The sequence below is a fragment of the Lepus europaeus genome, chromosome 12 (genome assembly GCF_033115175.1).
Source record: "Lepus europaeus isolate LE1 chromosome 12, mLepTim1.pri, whole genome shotgun sequence".
Lineage (NCBI taxonomy): Eukaryota > Metazoa > Chordata > Mammalia > Lagomorpha > Leporidae > Lepus > Lepus europaeus.
In genome coordinates, this window is record NC_084838.1 from 34075673 (window position 1) to 34100506 (window position 24834).

The following is a 24834-nucleotide window of genomic DNA, read 5'->3' on the forward strand; positions in this document are numbered from 1 at the left end:
CTCCTGGCTAGGGCCTGGCCCTGCCATGGCCATTGCAGCCTTTTGGGGAGTGAGCCAGAAGATGGAAGATCTCCATCCCTCTTTGTTCTCTCCCTCTCTCTCTATAACTCTGCCTTCCAAATAAATAAATAAGTCTTAAAAAAAATTAGGGGGAGCCTGGAGTCAGAGCTAGTGTAAAAATGAGCAGAATTTACAGATTATTTTGATAAAGTTTGGACTTCCCTCTTTGTGGAATAGAATTCAAAACAGTCCCTTCAAATCCTAAGAAGAGGAGGCCCCAGCTAACCCATGGGTTACAATACAAATCAGATAGTCCATGGCCGGACCGACATACAAGCCTTTCTAAAATATCAGTCATCATGATGCTTCCTTGACTTTCTCCAAGGTTATATTTCCACATACAGAGCCACTGTCTGGGCCAGACAATGGTACTGCTGTTTCTAAAAGGCCACTATCAAATGCCATCTGAAAGAGGGAGTGGTATATAAAACATAGTGTCCAGATTTCTAGCCTTAAAAAGGATGGAAATCATGTCATCTCAGAAGGGGGGAGGGTGGCTGAAAAGGAAAAGAAACCTGTTCTGAAAGGTAAGGAGGCTAGGTTGTTCGGAGCATATTAATTTTGTTCTATAACAAAGGTATAAAGTACACTAAGATGTTATCTTATAATCATTGGATTAGCAATAATATAAATTTGTGATAAATCCAAGTGTTGGGAAACATGTAGAACAGTAGAAACTCTCACTAGCCTAGAGAAAATCTTGCCTGTGTGTGTTTTTGTTTTCGGTTAAAGATTTCCTTAATTTATTTGAAAGGTAGCATGACAGAAAGAGAGAGAGAGAGAGAGAGAGAGAGAGAGAGAGAGAGAGAAAGAATCTTCCATCCCATGGTTCACTCTCCAGTGGCCACAACAGTTGGCCACTGGGCCAGGCTGAAGCCAGGAGCCAGGAATTCCATCTGAGTCTCCCACATGGATGACAGGGGCCCAAGTACTTGGGCCATCTTCCATTGCTGTCCCAGGCCCATTAGCAGGGAGCTGGATTGGAAGCAGAGCATCTGGGATTTGAACCAGTACTCCAGTATGAGTTGATGGGTTTGCTGGCAGTGGCTTAACCAGCTATGCCACAATGCTGGCCCTTTTCCTGTGTTTATCAGGAGACATATACTAAAATGTTTGTTAACATCCTTGCTTGTAACAGCAAGAACCTAGAAACAATTAAATACCCATGATAGGAAAATTAATGAAGAAATCTAGAGCATGAAGCGAAGTACTACAAAACCACGAAAATGAACAAATGAAAGCTAGTGTATCACTAGGTGATTTCTTCATTATGCAATCATCATAGATTGTACTTGTACACCCAAGATGGTACAGGTCAGTCACTCAACATTGTCTCCTGAAAAAAATAAAAGGACACAGTAAACCAAGCTGTGTGAGCCTGCTGCTGGTATAACATAGCATATTGTTCTTAGTAAATGTTTTTAATAAGCAGGAGAACATACAATAATAATGAAAAGTACAGTATATTAGATACATAAACCAGAAACATAGTCATTTGTTATCATTTCCAAGCATTATGTACTATATATCATCTTATGTGCTGTACTTATATATAACTAGCACCATAGTAGGTTTGTTTACACCAGCAGCAGCATAAACATGTGAGTGATGCATCATGCTAAGATATTTTGATGATTCCAACAGGTATGACATCAGTAGGCAGCAGAACTTTTTCAATTCTATTATAATCTTATGGGACCACTGTTGTATATGTGGTCCACCATTGATGGAAATGTTGTTAAGGGGCATATGACTGTAACTAAAAACACCTTTATGTAATTCTAAGCAATTGATTTAATACTAGCAGAAAAAAATGAGCAAGAATGGAGCAGTTGGTGGGAAGAAATGAAGGTTTTGGGAATGAATGGTAGAAAGAGTGTTAGGAGACATATGAATGCAAAGGGCAAGATGAAGGCCAAGCTCCTAGGAAAAAAACAACTCCAAGATGAGCAAAGATTGCCTGGTTGTTTGTGTTGTTTCAGCATCTTAAAGCAGCCACAAAGAAAGATCTTAGGGGCAGTGGTTTTGCTCTTTGTGGGTTTGGTGAAAGTGCCCAGAAAGGGTCAGGAAGTTGGTTGTTGAGTCCAAAGAAGGACAATTTGGACTTTGTGTGGAAATTTTAAATCACTTGGAAGTTGGGAGATTGGATGGAAGCAGGGAACACTTTTGAAGGACTGCATAATAATTAAAGTCCACTCTGAAACTAGAGAATGTATGGCTTAACCTGCTGCACTACAACACCTGCTGCAAGAATGTTTGTATTTGGGGGTGGAGGAGGCATCAGAAAGGGACTCCAAAACAGAGCAGGGCTTTGTTATTACAAGGATTTATGGCTGGTGAGGGACATAATTTGAACATTGTGGAGACAGACTAATGGGACCTTGTAGAGTTAAGGAGTTTGAAGAATTAAGACAAGTGATAAGTTTGACAGGAAGAAAAAATGAGATTGAATCAGAATATTGGATAGTAGCTATGGTGCTCTGGTAGACTTCATACCATTTGCTAATGAGCAAGGATCTGGGGTTAAATGACCTCTGTATTCTGGGAAGGAGAAGGAGTTTAATGGTTAAGCTCCAGGAAGGCAGTCAGGGGTGGTAGAGTCATATTGACGTGTGCTCAAATCCCATTCACTAGGGATCTAGGGTTAGGATCTTAACCTCTGTGAGCTTCTTTCTCCATTTTCAGACTGGAGATAGCAACATCTTAGAAGTAGCAGTCATTAAATGAGACCATGGGTGAATGTGTTTAAAAGAGCATCTGGCATACACAGTACATGCTTATTGAATGTTAGGTCTCTGTTGTCTTCCCCTCAAATCAAATGCCTTTAAAGACCCCACATGGGTGATGGCTAGGACCACAGTAGGCAATCAGGGGACTGATGATCCTGGGATCACTAATGGAGCCATGAAGTGGGTCTCAGACACAGATAGGAAAAGCAAAACAGAAATGACAGTGAGCTTATAACACAGGGCACACAGAACACAGGAAGTATTGCCTAGGTCAATATCACCGTGCAACTCAGACAACATTGAAGAAGGATTTTGTTCATGGTGAGGGATGTTAAATAATAGAAGGCAGCTCCCTTTGAAACTTGATGAGATTTTCAGCCAGTTGGGCTCAAAGAAAAGTATTTGGACAAGTATTAAGACTCTTAGATTTTAGTCCTTTCAGTTTTTAGCTAAGCCTTAGAACAAAGGTTTTTGAATATCCTTGCCTGTGAAGCAGCTTTAGGTGCCTCCTGAAACAAACAAACAAAAAAAAATGGTAAGACTCTGAAATCAGTGCTGAAGGAGACAAACCCAAATAAACATATATTAAAGATTATTCTTGGAAAGCCCTGAAATCATACTTAAGCCCCAAACCAACTAAATTAATGAAAAGGATAGAAAGCATGATATCCAAAAGATATTTAAACACCCATATTCACAGCAATGTGATCCACATAGCCAAGAGGTAGCAGCAAGTGAAGCGCATATCAATGAATAAATGAATACACAAAATGTGGTATATTTATAAAATGGAATATTATTCAGCCTTAAACAGGAAGGAAATTCTTTTAAAAAGTATTTGTATATTTGAAAGGCAGAGGGTAAAATGTAGACAGATAGCAAGGGCTACCATTCACTGGTTTATTCTCCAATGCATGCAACATCCAGTGCTGAGCTGGGCCAAGTTGGGCTGGGGCCAGGAGCTGGAAATTTAATCTAGGTCTTCCATGTGGGTGGCAGGGATCCAACTACTTCAGCCATCACCTGCTACCTCCAAGGGTCTGCACCGGCAGGAAGCTGGAATCAGGAGCCAAAACTGAGAATTGAACTCAAGCACCTTAATATTGGGGACTCTCATATGGGAATATGCAATACAGGCATCCTTAACTGCTAGGCCAAATGACCACCCTAGGAAGGAAATTCCGACACATGCCACAATACATTTGTGGGGTGAACCAGCAGGTGGGAGCTCTGCTTGCTTGTATCTCTTCCTCCCTGCCTCTCAAATTAAAAAAAAAAAAAGGCTAATTTTATGTTATATTCATTACAATTTTTTAAAAGGTCAGGTTATCTTCATGTGTTTATCTTCATGCATTAAATTTAAATTCAACTACAAGTAACTGCTCCTCACTTAGCCCTGACCTTCCTGTCCTTTTCCCAGACAAGAGACTCAACTCTCTCCTTGCTGCCCCTCACCCCTTTTTTGTTTTTTTGGCCAGGCACCCATATTTGAATTCACGTGCAAGATGAACTCATATATGTATCCCTCATTCCTTTCTTATTGTATTTTATAGTTGAAGTAATAAGTGTCCTGTTGAAACGCAGGATGAAGGGTTTGATTGCAGGACCACGTACACACAGTACTTAGATGTCACAGATGTCACCAAATGCATAAACTGAAGAAGTCAATCATGAGAGCTCCCACACTTATACTTTTGAGCCAGCAACACATAAAACATTTTGCATTCATTCAGAATATGTGATATTTTGGGTAGAGTTGAGTAAGAGTTTCATTTACATTCTTCACAAAAGAGATTTCTAAGCAAGGCAATGGGAATGGCTTAAACATAAAGGCAGAGAGCACTGACCCATCTCTGATAACTAACCTTGATCCTTGGAAATTCAGGTTCACTATTGATATCCTATCATCTTGATGTAACAATTAATCCTTCATATTTGAAGGGATACTTTTTGGCAACAAATTAGCAGCTGCATTTACACTACATATAGTTGAAAGAAAATTGGAGTTTCAGACCCTGTGCATAATTGTATCTCCTCAAAACATCCAGCAGTGCTTTGCCCTAGGAAGTAGTCAATAAATGGCTATTGAATTTAGAATGTGCTTCTTCCCAATCAGTAAGGTTTAATATATTTTCACTTTAGAATGCCTATTAATTTTTCAGTGTTACTAAGCCTTTTAAAAAATCCATTTGGGGATGTGTTTAAGAGTTCACAAGCAAATACTATTATATAAACGACTCAGAGAAAACTGTTAAATGAAGCATGCTTATTCAACACACCAGTAGCCATTGATAAAATGTAATTTAATTTAATCATTTAAATTTACATTGTTAATGTACAAGAGTATTTCTTTCAAACCACAGGTTAACACACACTAAAGAGCAATGCTGTTAGAGGAGCAGAGAAACTTGGGAAAACTCTGCGGTATGAAATAAAAGCAAGGCACTCTCCATTAACAGCTGGTGGATTCCTGATTTCTGCCCACAGGACGATGTTCACACTGAGAGAGCTCTCCCACAAGGGGAAGAATCACCTGCTTTAATACTAGTCCTCTCTGAGCTAGTGTAGTCACCCACTCTGTATAAATTTGTGTGTCAACATTAAGACAAAAATAAGAGAGTTGAATTGATAGATAACTTGGGAGGCTCTCATAGTTGTAATAACTATGGAAGACAGAAGAATACTGGCTATAATCTTTATTTTCAGCACTAGTGTCTGGACCTATAACTAAATAAGCTTTTTCATTCCTTCCAACCAAGAGATTCAACAGCTAAAAAGTCATTTCCTTTAATCTGATAAGTGTAAAAAAGAAAAAGTAACAGCATTTCTCTAGGGCTCTGGGGTTTTCTGTTTTGTTTTGATTTGCGTTTCCTTTAGAGACATGACAAAAACAAGGACTGACTTCCTAAATACTAATGGTGCACCAGAAGGTTATGTATGCACAGTATTTCTAATTTATTCAAATTCAATTTGAATTTGGTCTGAAGCTATCTTGTATGAAATGTTAGCTTTCCTGATATTTAATAATGTTTATTATGTTTGCATATAAGCTCAGAAAATTAATGCAAAAGTATTACTTTGCTCATGGTTACCTTTAGGTAAAATGTAAATATTAGTGGTTATGTTTAAAAAGCTGTTTTCCTACAGATGCAGTCAGTTGAGAAAAAAAAAGGACTATGGAAAGGTGAATTAGGTCTTAGTCTTGATTCTGTTGCTAGCTATCCAACCTTGGTTAACTCTTTACCTATCAATGGGCCCCAGTTTTCTCCTCTATGGATTTCAGGGGGTTGGACTAGTTGACAGGTCAGGCCCCTTCCAAGTCTAACATTTCAAAATCCTAACATTCCAGGTCCTATAATCTTGATATAAAAATAATAATCTTTCATAAAGCTCACACAAACATAACACATGATCAAATATCAGAATGACTCTTGGAAAAAAGAGTATATGATTTTCTATCTGGGTTATATTTTGCAGCAGTTAGGCAATTCATTTGGCATTTGTTTGATTGTATAATTTAATGACAATATAAACAGCATAGTTTTGTTATTTTTCCTTTAAAAACACTAAAGCAAAAATGATTTAAAGCTAACAAAAACTACCATGACATCAGTTAGACATTCAAAGTTTGTTTCTTAGCAAAATGGCCAAAGATATTTTGACTTGATACAGAGTATATAATATAAAGACTTTTAGACCTAAAAATCTTCAAACATTCAAATTTAGCAAAACATAAGCAAAATTTTAATATCAAAGTGCTAAACAGTACTGCCTTAAAAGTCACTGCAAATGAACCATAAAATAACGGCATGGGAAGTGACATTTATTGTACAAATGGTTAATAAAAAGACACATTATAAATATATATATGTAACCTGCTATATTTATATATATATTTGCTAATTTAATTTCTAATTGGTGTATCCAAGTCACTGTGAACACCCCATTTAATTACTCTGTAACTCAGCTTCTAGGAGCTGGTGGTCTTGCAATAAATACAGGCAAAGCTATTACAATATAACGTGCATACAAATGTTTATACAAATAAGGACACTATGCAACAAATTATCTTATAATAATATGGCATTAACAGTATAAACATACAAAAGGGAGTACGAACACGGAATGTTGAAACGCAGCCCACTAATCTTTTCTAGTACTCACATTCATTTATATATATTTTAAAAGACTTGCTTGCTCTCCAAAATTGTCTCTTGAACCAATAACAAAATTTAAATTATATATATATATATAAATCCTTATTATCCCTGGTGCTTACCCTGTATGACCGAGTGCCTACTGATTTGCATATTCTCACATGGGGATCAAATACTTGACTGACTCAGCACTCGTGGGGTTTCTGATCAGATGTTATCAACCATGACAACTGAGACGCGTTTAGGGTACTCTGGCAGTGCTGATCCCACACAACTAAAACAACTGTATTAATCCACTTTATAATCTGATCCCCCTTCAGAACAACTGGACAGCCAGGGCAAGAATCTGGTTCCATCGTGAATGGCCTAAATGTCTTGGATGGGCCATACCTCACAAAGGTTCTACAGGGCAGGTGAACCAGGCCTCTACTTGGAAAATCAGCACGTGTCATTTGCTAACATGACTGCCTCCTTTTTATTTCCATATAAAATAAAGGAGAGTTAATAAACAAGACTTAGTAAGACAGCACTTTAAAGAATTGCACTTGTATATGGAAGCGAACAGCCATTATCATTTTGCTATGTCTGATTTGTAGGTAATCTTCCATTTTCACCATTAGTTAAAACAAATTAAAGGAAGAAAGAAATTAAGGGAATTTCTGCCTTGTTTGCACCACATACATACCCTTAACACAGGAAATGTATTCTAAAGGGATCAGTCTTAAGATACATCCTACCCTGGCGAACAACCCTTGGCTGTTCTTGTTTTTAAATACAGACCAACTATAATTGTATTCCCCAGAAACAATTTTAAAACAGTTATATTATCCTTTTTTTTTCCTGCTGGGATAGCATCGTCCAAAAGTGCTTTGTTAGCAATTTCTTAGAAAACCTTCATGAACTACACCCCACTCCCACCCCACCCACCAAAGCCTAAATATAAAACACAACCCCAACACAATACTCTGCAAGTTTTCTGGCTTTAGGTTGCAAGGAAAAGTGCCAGAAAAAAAAAAAAAAGTCTTTGCTTTCTACAGGAGCTTCTCTTTCATTTAAGAAGGACAGCAAATGGTAGTGTCCAAACCCATCCCTTTACTGTTTAGTAAGCAGGTGTCACAGATGAGGCCGCTCCTGCTTAGAAAGGTAGGGTGTCCAGGAAGAGCTTGTCGATGATGGAAGGTGGAGACACCAAGTCTTCCAGCTTCAGGTAGAAGATGCGCTGGAGGCCCAGGGTGCAGATTTTCCTCAGTTCTGCCAGGGCGCCCCGGACCTTGGACTCGGTGGGCTCCATAGCCTGTCCCTTACTCTGGTGGTCTTTTAAGCTGCTTGTGATCTTGTTGCATAGCTCTTCCACTCTCTTTGGTTCTTTTAACCCATGTCGTTCTGCAAAGGGACAAAAAGGGTAAGTTTAGGAGGCATATGTGTCTTTGAACCCTTGAAACTGGAATCCCCAATGGAGGGGCTGCGTCCCATTCTGTCACTTGGGACGGCATTTTACAACCAAAGTGCCCTCCCTCGGAAAGGTACTTCATGGGCTTTTGTATCAGACAACTCCGCAGTTTGAATCTCAGCCTTGCCAGTAAATTGCTGCATGCCCCTGCATAAGTCTCCTAATTTCTGAGCCACAGTTTCCTTATGAGATAAAGATAATGATCATACTCAACTCAGGGTTTCTGGGAGGGCCATCTTAGCTGAATAACTCAGGTAGAAGCACACAGTTCCTGGCACATGAATTCACAACAGGATGGTTGTTATTGTGCACACATTCTTCTTCTAAGGTCTCACAAAAGCCCTTTTTCAGAGTGGATATGGTTTTTTCAGAAACATATCTAGGCAAATGAATTAATGTTCCCATCTTGACCCTCACTTGAGGGAGGAAGGAGGCTGTAAATTCTATCTGCTAATGCAGGAGCTGCCCCAGAAGACACAATTCAAAGTGCATTCTTGTGCTGTCATGCTCACTAGCATTCTGAAGAACCTAGCTTTGCTTTTCCTTTTCTGTCTCCACATGGTACTCTGTATAAAACACACATGTTCTCCCGCTGTGGAGATGCGAAAGTCAAAGGGAAGAGGAGGACACCCAGAAGTATGTAGTGCAGGCATTTTATAACGTATCAAGACATGAATAGCACTCTGATAATTTACAAATTAATATATAAAATAACATCCCCACATTAAGCAGTATGATCTATTTTGTGTATAAGGTTCAATGATTTTGCCAAAGTCACACAGCTGCTAAAAGCTGGGATTTTAACCCAGTCTTCTGTGGCAGATTCTAGCTTCTTATTCCACAGCAATGACTTATCTCCCTGTAATGAGAAAGGAATACAACATCCAGTACAAATCACTTGACGCTCCCTTGGAATTTAGATATTGGAACCTCTTTTCTAAGGAAAGAAGTTGGCCTTAGTTATCTCAAAGTTTTCTTCTCTCAGTGTATTCACACATAAAATTCATATTTTTGAGAAACAGAAAGCATCCTTCTAATGGGAAATCAAGCATTAGTTTCAATTTTTCCTAATTTTTTTTCAGTGGGAATATCTTTGTTAGAGAAGTTATTTCCTTAAAGCAAAAGCCAATCAGAAAAATTAAGCAGCTATTCAGACATTTTTCTTTTCTTTTCCCAAACAAAAGAGACCTGGGAACCAGGAAATCTACATTCTCTCCAGCTTGTGCATGACTTGGGCAAGTTCCTCCCTTTTTAGGACCCTGGAAAGTAAGGACGCTGGATTTAATGACTTCTGAAGTCTGTTCCAGGTCTGATGCGTTATAATTGTATTAAAAGTATATGACAATTGCCAGCAGCATCTCAGTGGATTTTAACTTGCAGTCATTTCATATCTCAATGCAACATTCTTAGAGTAAGGGCCACTGGACTTGCAGTTAAATAGACCTGAATTCTAGTTCTGGTTGTCACATAATAAGCGACCTAATCTCCCTAAGGCTCAATGTCCTTATAGGAAAGTGGGGACCACAGGATGGTAGATATACAAGTCTTGTATTCTTCCTGTAGATATCAAACATCATGCAATAAAGAAAAAAAGAAAAAAGGCAATTTGAATGAAACCCATCCTCACTAGATGGGCTGTTAAGGTTCAACTACAATGATGTAACATGAAAATGGTCTGTCAGCTGTAGAGTACTACACACATGGAGAGTCAGTGCCTGGACAAGACCTGACACTGGGCAACTGCAAGGTCAAATAAAAGTCCCCTAATTCCCAAGCTTCGTTGTGCATAATTTTGCTTTCCCCAGCAAACTATTAGCTAATCAGCCCAGGTGCAAACCTGTCTCCTTGGCTTATCTTTACTAAATGCCTAGCTCCTGTGTTTCAGTCTGAGTGGAAGCATCCAAGAGTGAACTTCAGGAGAAATCCTTCCTACAGTGATATTCACCTAAAGTTTTTTATTATTTTCCCCAAAAGCAGAAAATCAGGTTGCAAATGTGGCAGTAAATTTTAAGAGCTATAAAACGTTCATAGCTTCTGACTGAGTAATCTCACTCTCGGGAATTTATCCAAAGGAAAAATTCAACAGAAAAATAACACTGTATACAAGGAGACATGTGGTGTAGCATTATGTACTACCAATCTCCCTCCCCAAACAAAACCAAACAAATGGAAAATGACAAAGGGTTGAAGAATAAGGGAACTGTTAAGTAAATAATGGTATGTCCTTGTAATGATGATTCTGTAAGCATCAAAAAGAACAATTAGGAAGGCAACATGGAAAAGTACATTAAATAAAGAGGAGAATATTCACTTGTATCTAAGCTGTGATTACATCTATGTAAAAATTATTTCTACATATAATGAAGGCTGAAAGAAAAAAAATTGAAAATATTTGCGGGATAACTGGATGACTTTTTGCATTTTTTAAAAAATGTCCAGGTGAATTCTGTTTGTATAGCAATGTTAAAACAGAACAAGATGGAATTTGGTCCTTTGTGAATGTGAGCAGTATGTTGGCGGAATTTCCGGAGGGGGTTGATTGTGGAACCTTGTAACCAGGCTTTCTCATGTCCAAAGTCACAGAGGGTTCCACGGAGTTTTTCCCTGCTCTTCAACCAGTGGCAACTGCTCAATAACTATGGCAACCATTATTTATTCAGTGAATTCAAGTGGAGATCGATACCTCCTGCCAGCTGGATCTACCCTAGGCCTGGAATTCCTTGAGGAATTCAGAGACACTTCTGTTAGAAGCCAGAGGCACCCCAACCCTTCTTTGTTGTTCTGAAACAGCCACTGGATTTGTCGCTTCTTCACTTTTTCAAAAGAGCTGAAATAAATTTCAGTTTCCATGCAAACTAGTGTCAGTAGCCAGCAGGATCTTCAAATTGCTAGGGAGTCACTAAGTGTCTGGGACCTTCCTAGTAATCTTAGATTCCTTAAAGCCCCACTCATGGACATTTTAGTTCAAGGGGCCTGTTTTCTTCTTGCAGCTTGGTAAACACGGCTGCAAAGCAGGCACATCGAGAGTTCAAAAATTCTAAGGGGAAAGCAGACATTTGGATTTTTCGACTTCCTAGAGAATTACACAGAGATTTTAGTCTAAGATTTCCATCCACCATTGAAAAATAAACTTCTGGGTATTTCTTGCATTCTGATTTACATAATTTTTATCTAATATCTCAGTATTTTAACTTAGCATTACATATTCCAAACATTAAAATACAACTTACAGAAATGATTAAACAATAGATTTCTCTGCCACAATTATTGCATTTCTGAATTGGAAGGGATTCGAGTCATTTAGTTCAGATGTCCACCGCAGACCTCAGAATCTTTAGTACATAATATCACAAATAGAGTGTATGGTACCAGTTGGACCGAGAGTACACTATTCCACACTGATAATAAAAATATATTTAATGGCACTTTATATCATTTTACTTAGATTATTTTATCTTACTCTCACAACAAACCTGTGAATTAGGGAGGACAAATACTATCTTTTTTTTTTTTTAAATAGATAAGGAGGCTAAGGTTTTGAGAGTAAGTGACTTGTCCAAGGTAAAATCTAGCAAGCAGCTAATTTTTTTCAAAGTCCAGAGATGTTTCTAACATACCAGGCTGCCTTCCATCTTTGAACATGTCTAATTTTAGAAAGCTCCTCCTCATCCTGAGATGCCTCCCTATAACTCCCTTTTATTTTCTGTACACCTGATGAGCTAATTAATTATTCCTTTCAAAATTTATGGAGGACCTTTTCTGTGGCAAGTGATGTTAGCACCACTGGGGTTAGTGCAGGGAGAAAAACAGACTCAGGCTCCTAAATTGGGTGTGATGTTACAATCTAAAGACACAGTTGGATTCCTGTGTGTTTTAGCTACCCAAGCCATAGACTTCTCTACTGAGAGTAAGACTAAGGGATGGAAGAAAAGTTGAGGAGGTGGGTGAAGGAGAGTCTGAGTGAAATAACATGACTATTTAGCTGTGTGCCTACATTTTCCATGTTGACCTGGTTAAGATCCATTCTTTAGATTTCAGATCGAGTATTTCTTCAAAGAAGCTTCCCTTTTACCTTCAGCTTAGATCACGTTCTCCTCTCAGAACCTAACAGTTTGAAATGAGGCATTTACATGACAACTGCCTGCCTCCTCCATTAAATATAAGCTCTATGGAGACACGGATGGTATTTGCCCAACACTATCTGCAACACCAAGCCTAGCACATAGGACATACCTAACAGGTATCTGTTAAATGAATACATAAATCAAGCTGTAAAAATGATTAATACTAAGGTATAGGTTGCCCAGAGTAAATGTACAGATTGAGCACTATTAAGAAGCCAACAACAGAGGTGGGCATTTGGCATAGTAAAGTTGCTGCTTGGGATGCCCGCATGCCATATCTGAGTGCCTGATGAGAGTCCTGGCTCCACGTCCCATCCAGCTTCCTTCTAATGCATATCCTGGGAAGCAGCAGGTGATTGCTCAAATGGTACCACATGGGAGTTCCTGCCTCCTGGTTCAGTCTGACCTAGCTCCGGGTGTTGTGGGCATTTGGGGAGTGAACCAGCAAGTGGAAGATTTCTGTATGTCTGTCTGTCTCTCTCTCTCTCTCTCTGCATATCAAATAAATAAATTCATAATTTTTAAAAGATGCTAACAACAGTAAATTCCTTTATAAGCTCTCAAACTTCCCACAGCAGAAGCTGGAACCAGATCTCCTGGCTGTAAATCCCACCTGTACCACTGATTAGCTGGGTGACTTTGGATCTGTTTCTATATTTGTGAAATAGGGCTAAAATGGTACCTGCCTCATGGATTGTCATGAGAATTAAATGAGTTCATATACATAAAGCATTTGAAACAATGTCTAACATATAGCAATAAGCACTTAAATATTTGCAAGTATCCTTTGTATTTAACCTTGCAATCTTCCTTTCCAATCAACCATGTCTCTGATTTCATCTGCTATGGTATCACCATCTTCCCCATGTCTTTCATAATAATCTCTAACAATTTCTTCTCTTAGACTCATCATATTTAATACGTAGCAAGAACTGCAGCTATGTCTTTGATATTCCTTGCATCCATCTCCTTTTTTTTTTTTTTTTTAATTTATTTGACAGGTAGAGTTACAGACAGTGAGAGAGAGAGATAGAGAGAAAGGTCTTCCTTCCATTGGTTCACTTCCCAAGTGGCTGCTACGGCCGGCGCTGCACCGATCCGAAGCCAGGAGCCAGGTGCTTCTTCCTGGTCTCCCATGCGGGTGCAGAAGCCCAAGCATTTGGGCCATCCTCTACTGCCCTCCCAGGCCACAGAGAGCTGGACTGGAAGAGGAGCAGCTGGGACTAGAACCTAGTGCCTATATGGGATGCCGGCTCCGAGGTGGAGGATTAACCAAGTGAGCCATGGCGCCGGCCCCATCCATCTCCTTTCAATATCCACTGCCTGTGGAGCAGATCTTCGATATATGCTCCTAATTGTTTTAATAGCTCTTGACTAGTTTCATTGCTTCCCATCTTTGCTGTAATCTATCCAAGGTATTTCCAAATTTATTTATTAAAGGTATCCAGCAAAAAACACGTTACACTGTTGGCACAGTATCTGACACTGGTTATTTACAAACTGATAGCTATTGCTAATTTCATAGAATCGCAATTACCAAAAAAAATGCCCTTATTCCTTGCTTCTCAAAGTGTAGTCCCTAGATCAGCAGCATCAACATCAGTGGGAGTTTGCTAGATAATGAAAATTTTAGACCCTACCCCAGACCCACTTGATCAGAAGCTGCAATTTAACAAGAAGCCCAGTGAGGTGTATGCATATGAAAGCTGTGGATACTGCTGTAGTCATTCATAGTCCCCATACAATGCTTGATTGCCATCTACACTGTGTTCATCTAGTCTCTGTTAAGAATCCTCACTCCCCCAGACAGGAACTCAAACCCCAAAACAGCTTATTCCAATATCAAATACTTCTTTTTAAAAATTTTTTTGACAGGCAGAGTTAGACAGTGAGAGAGAGAGCGAGACAGAGAGAAAGGTCTTCCTTCCGTTGGTTCACCCCCTAAATGGCCGGCATGGCTGGCGCACTGCACCAATCCGAAGCCAAGAGCCAGGTGCTTCCTCCTGGTCTCCCATGCGGGTGCAGGGCCCAGGGACTTGGGCCATCCTCCACTGCCTTCCCGGGGCCACAGCAGAGAGCTGGACTGGAAGAGGGGCAACCGGGACAGAATCCGGCGCCCCGACCGGGACTAGAACCCAGGGTGCTGGCACGGCAGGCAGAGGATTAGCCAAGTGAGCCGGGGTGCCGGCCCCAATGTCAAATACTTCTACAAGAAAGTTTTTGTTATGCTGAGTTAAATGTTGCCATCCGATGGTTCCCAGTTCTGCCTCTTGGGCTCATTCAAGAGAAATTTTAAGTTTTCTTCTGCATAGCAGGGAGCAGGGGATGAGCAAAGGGGTGGCAGAGGCCATCCGGAGTCCCACCAGGGAAAAGTAACTCCTTCTGAGAGGGTCTTAGGCCACAGGCTAACACAGAGACAACAGCACAGCTCTAGCCAAAGAGGAAGGTGAGGCTGGCTCCTGGAGAGACTTGCACATGTGACTGAAATACCGACCAACAGGACTTCCTGCTCTGAGTTCCATTTCTTTCTCTGAGAAGTTATCTTGTTATTTCTCACATCACATGTAACATCCTTTACGGATGGGCAGTTCCTGAGACACAGCCCACGCTGGTCAGGAAGCCACAAGTCAGCCGGCAGCCTGAGACGAGGCATTACAGTGCCTTTCTGTCTGACTGTCCCTGATGTATTTGAGAATGTGTCTGCCTGTCTGTCTCTCCAACAAGACCACAGATCTTTAATGGTAAGGGATTGTGGACCTGGCGCACAGCAGATGCTCACTAAATATTTACTGAATTAAGCTGAGTTAAAATAAGGCAGTTCTTAGAAATTCTAATAATAATGGTGGGCTAAACATAACTCATTCAGATTTCCCTAACTTGGGACACTTTCTGATACTCATAATTAACCCATTTATTTAATCAACATTTGCCATGTGCCAGACATTTTCAACGTTAACATAACTATAAAGATGAATAAGGCTGTCCCTGCCCCTGGATTTTATTTGGATATCAGTGTATATCCCAAATACCTAGAATAAGCTTCAGTAAGCACCACATTGATTTGAACTAAACGATAAGACACCTGACAACACAGAAAATTGTGACATGAGAAAATGTTCACAATACAGTAAGTGAAAAGAAAAGGAAGAGATCTTAACTTCTATATTGTAATCATAGTTTTGTTTAAAAGAGAAGAAATGTATGTATCTTTGCATATCAAGACTCAAGGAAAATAAACAAAGATATAAGCAATGGAAATAAAAATCACACTCCTTGCCCTTAAGAAACACAGTCTAGTTTACAAAGAAACACATTTCTTAACACAATGTGTATATGCAATTGTGGGGAAGCATGGACACCTTTATGGCTTCTTGAAGAGAAGAACAGCTAGCTGTTCTTGGAAATGTGTAAGGCAAACAACATTTAGGATAACGATAATAAAGGTTTGTCCGGAATTTTTTTTCTCAGTCTTTATAAGAAACTTGCAAGTAAATATCATTAGCTGGAGGGTCTTGTGCCCCCCCCCCCGAAGTCATATGTGGAAACCAAATCCCTAATATGATAGTATTAAGAGATGAGTCCTTTGGGAGAGAATTAAATCATGAGGGTAGAGTTCTCATGTGATTAACTCCTTTATAAAAGAGGCCAAAGGAGCTGGTTTGCCTCCTCTAACGTGTAAGGATGCGATGCGGTAAGGCGGCAGAATTCGTGAAACTGAGTGAGCCCTCACTAGAAACCAAATCTGTTGTCACCTTCATCTTGGATTTGTGAGCAATGAGTTTCTTTTGTTATAAATGTCCTAGTCTATAGTGTTTCTGTTATAGCAACCCCCAACAGACTAAGACATTATCCCTATGAGAAACGAGAAAACTGACATTCCAAGAGAATAAGGAATTGCATTAGGACTACACTGCTAGCAAGTGCCATGGAAAACATAAACTCAGATCTTCAATCTCCAAATCTTATAAGTGCCTCTCCTTTTTTTTTTTTATCTTTTTAAGATTTATTTATTTATTTCAAGGCAGACTTACAGAGAGAAAGGAGAGAGAGAGATCTTCCATCCTCTGGTTCACTCCTCAAATGGCCACAAAAGCCAGAACTGGACCAGGCCAAAGCCAGGAGCCAAGAACTTCTGGTTCTCCCATGTGTATATAGGGGCCCAAGCACTTGGTCCATCCTCTGCTGCTTTCCCAGGCACACAGGGTGCTGGATCAGAAGATGAGCAGCCTGGACTAGAACCGGCACCATATGGGATGCCAACACTGTAGGCCATGGCTTTAACCCACTGAGCTGCAGTGCCGGCCCCTTGCCCTTCCTTTTTAAAAACTGTATTGTTCATGGTGTGGGCACTGTGGCACAGGGGGATAAGCTACTGCTTGCAATGCTCACATACCATATCAGAGTGCTAGTCTGAGTCCCTACTCCACTTCTGATCCAGCTATCTGCTAAGGTGCCTGAGAGGCAGCAGATGATGGCCCAATTACTTGAGTCCCGGCCACCCACACGTGGGAGACCTGGATGGAGTTCCCAGCTTCTGGTTTCAGCGTGGCCCAGTATTTGCTGTTGTAACCCTTTGGGGGAGTGAACCAGCATATGGAAGATATCTCTCTCTCTCTCTCTCTCTCTCTCTCTCTCTCTCTCTCTCTCCACCTTTCAAATAAATAAATAAAACTGTCTTGACAAGTTTTACACTTAGTTTTCACTGAAATGTAGCTGATGACTATATCTGATGCAAAAACAGGGTAACCTGGTAACCATTTAGAGTGAGCTGGGGAGCTCTGGAAAGACAGGTGGGGGAGGCTGAGACAGGAGCAGCTACCAGTCTCATCCCTGCCATGTCACTCTTTCACCACTTTCTGCCCCTGGTTCTACCCTCTTCAACTTCTTCTGTCTTACAGCTCATGTCCCAAAAAGACCAGGGAAAATACAGGTAGAAAAAAGAGTCATTTCCTCACATGATGAAAGACCTGAGAAAGGAAACACCATACAGAACATTCATTTTTAACGTGATGATTCACAACATGGCCTTTGGCACTCCTAATTCTCTCTATCTGATCTACAACGATCTTTTCGGGTCTGGTGTTCAACCTAGTGGTTAAGGTGCCTGCATCTCACATCAGAGTGTGTGAGCCACATTCCTTTTCTGGCTCCTTACTCTGGCTTCCTGATAATGCAGACCCTGGGAAGCCACATGTGATGGATGTGGGTAATCTGGACTGGGTTCTCACATCCCTGCTTCAGCCTGGCCCACCCCAGCTTAGGTTTCCAGGCACCTGTGGAGTGAACCAGTAGATGGGCATTCTCTATGTTTTTGTCTGTCTCTCTGCCTCTCAAAAAAAAAAAAAAAATTAAATGGCTAGCAATAAATTTTAAAAATAATAAATAAAATAAACCTACTTTTCCCATCTCATTTATCCTATTATTATATGGAAAATGCATTTTACTTTTAAGGTTGGATTAGTAGTAACAGGTCATAAGGTAAATATCACACAGCGTTAGTTTTTTTTTTCCTGAAAATCCTTTAAATTTTCACAAAGCGCATAATGTTCTCTCAGCTAATACCACCAGGGGCCAAGAAACTATGACTCACAGTGGATTCACAGCCTGTCTCTCTTGCTTACTCCAGGACATATAGTAGCGGAGTGTAATCACCTGTATACTTTTCATTTGTTTCTCCTTTCTACTGAGGTCACATAATGCGACTGTGCTGAGGTGTTCCATGGCCAATGTCCTTGCTATGGTTTTCCTGATCTGGAATGTCCATTATCTTCCCATGTCTAGATGCTACCTATCATTTTGGGAAGTCATTCATGACCAAACCTTCACCTTTCTTCACCCCAAAAAAGTAGCAATAATGTGGACTTCCTCCATACTGAGTCTGACCCTTTTAAGATCTGAGCACCAGCCGCCATACACTGAGTTCTTTATATCTGAATCGTTTATGACTTCCTGGTAGATAGCATCCTTCCTGACAGCAAGAGTCATGCTTGGCTCATCGTTGCATCCCATCACTTCAGGGATGTGGCACTGGTAAAAGACAATGGGTAGAGTAGATAATCTGGAGACCTAAAAACATTTGAAAACCACAACTGTGGGGAACTCCCTACTTCTGTAGGAAAGAAGAGTGATCTGAAAGAAACCATTTCCTGCCTCAACTCACCGCGCAGTTTCTCTTGAGCAGCACAGAGAGAAGAGGAAAAAGAAAAAAAAAAAAAAAGAATTAGGGGGGAGATAAAGCCCTATTTGTGTAAGCCACCAATAGTGTTCAGATTCTTAATATTTTCCTGGAAAAAAGACTGGGTAAGCTTCTAAGACTCCATTTCCCTTTCATGAGTTCCTCTCTGTGGTTTCCAACAGATAACTGGGGGCAAACCATCTAATGCCAATAGCCCAGCCAATATTCCACGAGCACCCTTTATGACCAATGGACCTAACTCAGAAGTCAAGACTCAGGGAAGCCTATATTCAAATGACAATTAACATCTACAGCAGTGCACAGGGTTTCCCAGGCACTGCCATTTCTACCACCCTCTGATGTTTTAACATATTTCAAACCTGCTCCCACCCAGCGGAGCCCAGAGAAAGTGCCGAGTCCAGAAACCATAAAAGAGGGCTTATTTTCTTGTAGGTATAAGCACAGGACCTGCAATAACTCCTTTTGCTCAATCTGGTAGGAATGTGGGTAGGAACTAGAGCTACCCCTTGGTGGAGGTCCAAAGACACTCACCACAGGCACTTGGTCCATTGTAGGTGCTTGGTAAGTACAGATGATTTAATATCACTGTTCTCCTTCCGGCCTCTCTCTCAAGTTTCCAAAAAGATAGCCAGCAAATGTAATGCCTTCAAAAGTCACCCCCTGTTTCCTCATGAGTTTGATTTTGGGCTACCCAGGATTTCCATGGGGAAAGGGCAGCCATGCGCCTAATTTGAGGGGGCCTTTGTTACTATCGCTCCAGGGGGAGTGTCCTATCCTGTGTCCAGTTTGGTGACATCACAAACCCCCTTCCCTACCGTCCTCCCTGTCACCCCATGAAGGAACAATGAAATGCATTACTCAATAGCACACATACTGATTAAGTACTGAAACCGAGATTAAAATCTGGGGGTGGAAGTCAATGTTATTTCTGCCATGTCAAATGGCCTCCTCTTTCAGCATTCCACATAAATGGGCAGTGGGAAGAGCAGCTCTAACCACAGGACACACAGCAAAGCAGCTGCAGAGAGCACTGGCATCATCCTTCTTCCCGGTCCTACTTGGTGCTCTCTGCACTAAACTGCCCAATCTCTCCCTGTTGGGGCTGTGTGGCCACCCACATGTCATGACCTCTTGGTTGTCTATTGATTTCCACTTAAAAAGTAAAACTAGAAAAGACGTATACCTCAGGGGTGAACCCTCCTCATACTATGGGACTTGTCTTTTTCCTCTTAGTTCTTTTCCCCTTCTAATTTGTGCTCAAAACCAGCTGTCAGAGTAGACCTTAAAATGTAAATGTGGCTATCAAGCATTGCTGGAGGAAACTTTCTCTGGATCCCCATTGCTCTCAGGATAAATTCCCCCTAACTCACTGAGGTTTCAAAGGTTCTTCATGCCCTGCCCCACCCTTACCTATCAGACCAGCTGCATCCCCCATTGCTCTATTTTTTGGTCATTTCCTTCTTGAAACTTATGACAGCCATATTTCAAGTGACTTAAGCAAATTTTTATTTATGCCTGGAATTATCATGCTTTTCAATTTAGCTAGAGATATCCTCTGCTTTTATCAAGGACCAACTGCTGTAATCTCTTCCAATAAGACCCCTCCCACTTGGGGGTCTCCAGGCATTTTGTACCCACTCCCATGTCCCCACTGTGGCACTCAACACCTTGTATTTTATGTATTAGTTTGCATGTTCTAGCTCTTCCTAGGATATGTATTACCATCTCTGTAAAACCAGTGACATGCAGCACAGTGCCTAGATCGGTGAACATTTGTTGATTAATCGGGCTCAACACTCATCTCCATAGTCTCCATGAGGCCATGACTAGTTTTATTTACAGAAAGTGAGGGCTGCCTCTAGTTTTTGTTTTTTGCTTTTTTTTTTTTTTTAAATGAACAAAACCCCATACTTTCTAATTTGGAATGTTTAACATTCTTAGGAAGAGATGAATGGTTTTGAATTTGATCTGAAGACTTTTAATTCAAAGGTAACCTCTGAGCCACTTTCATTACAGGCCTGCTGGAGTAATCTGCGGGGTCTTCAAAATGTTCACGAAAAATGCTATTATGAAAAAACTGCGCGGGCTCCAAATTTTTTGGTGCCAAAATAAACTTCCCTTTTAATTTCATTTTTCTTCTAACTTTTTGAAATGTCCTGATATTTGTGCCTCAAATGTGCTCTGGTATGCTATTTGAAAGCCCTCTAAACAGGACCATACTCTTTGAGACTGCTCTTGTTTTTTTCATTAATGACATAAAGTCTCCGACAGCCCCACCGAAAGAAGTGAGTTTTTCACAAAAGACCAAGAGAAAGTCAAGTTCTACTTGGATCACTGAAGGAGCCAACTAGTGTCTGATTTCAAACTGCAGCACATGTGTGCCATTTGCTTTTCTTTGCCTTCATGTAAACTGTTCAACACCTAAACCTCTTAGGGCATACAGACACAGCTAACCGGAAATGCCCAAGAAGGTACATATTAACAATGCTTAGGCAAACCAGTGCATGTTTCTGATACATCAGGAAGAAGAGGTCATCTGCAAGAGAGTGCATCTGGGCCTCTGGAAACTCACCGCCTGCCTGAAAAGCATGTTTTCTGCAGCTAAGAGTATATCAATCTGAACTTTAACCCTCAGTCCAGCAGCTTAGCCTGTGTTTGAGTGTGTGACCCAAAAGGCAGGGACGGATACTAGGTCTGAGTAGCTTCTTCTGGAACTCCTATCATGCCTCATCAGGCCTAAGTTTCACAGAAAAGGATGAAATCCAAGAGGAACCTGGAAGTACTAAGGAGCAGAGGGAGCCAGGGCTCAAATGCTACAGGGCCGCAGTGCAAACTTCCCTTACCTAATGTGCACCGCCTAACCCCATCTACCTAGGGATCTAAAGATAGAAAAGGAGAGACATACAGAGAAAGAGGAGCATAATGTAGACACTGAATATGTTACATCAGTCCTCTGCCAATCAAAGCAATTACATCAAATTATATTTTATGTGTCTCTAGTCACTAGCAAGTGACTTCACCACTTTTGTCCCACACAACTGAGCTAGTGAAGGTAGTCTTCCTTGGAAACACTCTGTGAAAATCACCCTAATGCAGTTGGTCCAACCATCAGCAGAGCTCCATGCAAAGTTAGATTTTTCATATTTGGGTTTGTTGACAATGATAATTCAACAGATTAGGAATCCTCTGTCCTAGAAGTTCATGACAAGTTGCAGATGCATATTTGTTGAAATTAGGTTGGAAAAGTAGCAGTCATTTTCCTAATTTCCTAATTTTCTGGTGCATGTGATGACAAAAGTCAGAAAAGGAGCCAAAGGGGCCATGATTGATCACATAGAGTTTTGGTGGGGTGGTGCTTACCTGTGATCATGCTCAGTGCTGACAGGCAGGCTAAGGCTTGGATATCAAGGTTCAGGCTCTGCAAATTTAAGGAAAAGTCTTTAATGGAGTCGAGCCACTCTCCAAATCCACGAAGGCACTGAAGTCGATGCAGGACAAGTCCATTGCAGAACACAAACTTATCTTCAGCAGTGTTCGACCTGGAGGGTAGGGAGAGACACATGAAACATGTCTGTCCAATAGGAAAACACACAGGCTCTAGATGACCACGGGCAGTGTTTGGAACCCAGAGTGGTGCTGGGAAGCACACCCAGACACCTGTGATGTACAAGACTGCGTATCTAGGCTTAAATCACCACATCACTTGTTTGTGTTGACATCCTGAGTGAGCCTCAGCTCATGGGAAGGTAGGGTGTTTGGCTCCTGCTGTCTTTACTTGAATCAGTTGCTGGCTTGTCCTGGGACAGAACGTGGAGGAACGGGCACTCATGGACCACAGAGGTGTAGCCCAGCGCACTGCCTCTCTCTGCAATGAACAGGAGATTGTTTCTTCAGGGCTCCTGAGTCAGGGCTTGTCCATTTGTTCTTAAATGTCAAAACTGGATAAGCCCTCAGGCTAGACACTGCAATTCCATTCTGCAGACTTTTAAAAACCCAGTTCTCTGCAAGTGCCAGAAATCAATCACAAACTAAACAGTGGCCTAATATAAAAATGAATCCTGATTTTATATTACCTTTTCTGCTTTTAACGGTGATACCATGGAGGACTCTCCAAATCTACCCTGATAATTTATATTATGTTCATAATCATCCTATTATTGTCTCATGGAAGGCGCCCTGGAGCTTCCAGTTGAACGTCACTGCTTAGCAGGGAGGTCTTGGGTACTCCTTTAATCTCTGTGGACTTCCTTCTCCTTAGCGATAAAACAGGGATTGTGATTGCTACCTCCGAAGATTGTGGAGGGAATTAAATAAAATAAAGAATTTGAAAGCCATACATAGTGTCTGGTACACAGGAAGAGTTACCAAGTATTAGGTGCAACTAATTCTGAATTCTCTGTTGCCCTTACTTTAATCTTAGCTTTCCTTTCACTTTCATATATCTTGCCACACATTTCCTTTTCTTGGACAATTGCATTTACAAGGTAATACCTCTTAAGTGGTGCTTTTGGGGTGAACAGCTTCATTCATTTCTTCACTCAGCAAGTATTTACTGTGCCATGCCTACAGCCAGCCACTGGTGAGGTCTTGGTGAGCAGGACATATATCGTGCCTGCCTGCATGGAGCTTATTTAATCCTTTACTGTGTGCCTAATAGATGATGGTCACATTGCTGGCTTGGCTCTGGCATACACAGGATTGGCAGCACATGAAGCTAATCAGTGGCATTCTAGTTGTAACTCCACCCCTTCTTTCCCACTGATCTCCTACTGAAGGCACACACACACAGGACAGAATGATTCAATCTTAGAATTTAAAATACGTTCTCTAAACACTGGCATCAGAACTACCAGAGCATGAGTTTAACATGCAGATTCTTGGACATCTTCCAAGATCTCCCAAACCAAAATAGATGGGAACTATTCATGGGAACCTGCACTTTGGTGGAGGTGGAGGGTGGTAAACATGAGAAAGAGGGTAAAGATGCTTATTTTTTTTCTATAATACTTGGTGAGATGTTGGTGTAATCTCCTAAAAATTATGAAAAGAAGCAAAGAAAGTGGAATTAAATGTGCTTTGCCAGAATAAAAACAGTAATAAAGGTTAAGAAAAAGGCTACATGTGGAATTTACAAGGGGAGTTTAGAGCTGAGGTTCTAGTGTTTTGCTCAATCACTTCCTCTTTGCGTTTGGTTTCATTAATTATGATAGGTTGGACCAAATCTTTGGATCCAGGAGCTGTTCTCGGAGTAAACATTGAGGATTGAGAAGCTGTGGGAACTCTCTGGAGCCTCAGCAAGTCCACTGGAACAGTAACTTGTTAAATAGAAACCCATGAGTTAAATGCAATGTTCTAAAGCAAATACTTGCTCCCAGGAAATACCTTTAAGTGCCGAGAAAATCTTCCTGGATGGCTAGAATGTTGGACCTGCCATGGACTTCAAAAATTCAACCTCTCCATTTTACAGAGGAGGGAACTGAATATCCAGTGAGACAAGCAATTGGCTCAGGGTCTTATCCATGTTAGTTCATATTAGAACTGGCACTAGAAGCAAGGGGTCCAGGCCACTGGTTCAGTGCTCCAGTTCTTGGATGAAGAGCATTGTGCATTGCTTCACTTAGGTAGTGTTTACTGAGCACTAAGTGCCCCAGTCTGGATGTGATTTATGCCCTCAGTGTCTGTGTATTGGAGACTTGGTCGCCAGGGGTCAGTGTAGAAGGTAATGGGACCTCTCAGAGGTGGAGCCTGGAGGGAGATGACTGGGTTCTTGCAGGCACTGCCCTCAGAGGGGATTAATGCAGTTCTCATGAAGTGAGCTAGTTTTCAGGAACATGGGTTGTTATAAAAGAGCAACTCTGGCTCCTTCCCATTCTCTGGCTCCCTGTTTCACCATGGGATCTCTCCCTCTGGCACTCACTACCACCATGACGCCATTTGCTATGCTGTAACACAGCCATAGTATTCATAGTACGAGGGCCAACCCCATAGTATTCAGGTTTGCAGCCTCCAAAGAAGTGATCTCAGTAAAACTCATTTTTTTTTTTTACAAAGTACCCAGCCTCAGGTTTTTTGTTATATAGCAATAGAAAGTGGACTAATACACAGATCATATTTCATA

The 24834-nt window shown here is 40.9% G+C and overlaps 1 protein-coding gene and 1 long non-coding RNA gene across 3 annotated transcripts in view; one reads left to right on the forward strand and one right to left on the reverse strand.

The window, feature by feature from the left end:
• Positions 1-24834, forward strand: part of LOC133771221 (uncharacterized) — a 120499-nt gene that overhangs the window by 47742 nt on the left and 47923 nt on the right. The window lies entirely within an intron of this gene.
• Positions 5080-24834, reverse strand: part of NR4A3 (nuclear receptor subfamily 4 group A member 3) — a 41247-nt gene continuing 21492 nt past the window's right edge. For both annotated transcript variants that reach the window (XM_062207885.1, XM_062207884.1), the window contains 2 exons: positions 22077-22255; positions 5080-8329 (listed from right to left, as the gene is read on the reverse strand). In XM_062207885.1, the coding sequence (XP_062063869.1) occupies positions 8082-8329; positions 22077-22255 (427 nt within the window). In that variant the 3' untranslated portion in view covers positions 5080-8081. The remainder of the gene's footprint in view (positions 8330-22076; positions 22256-24834) is intronic.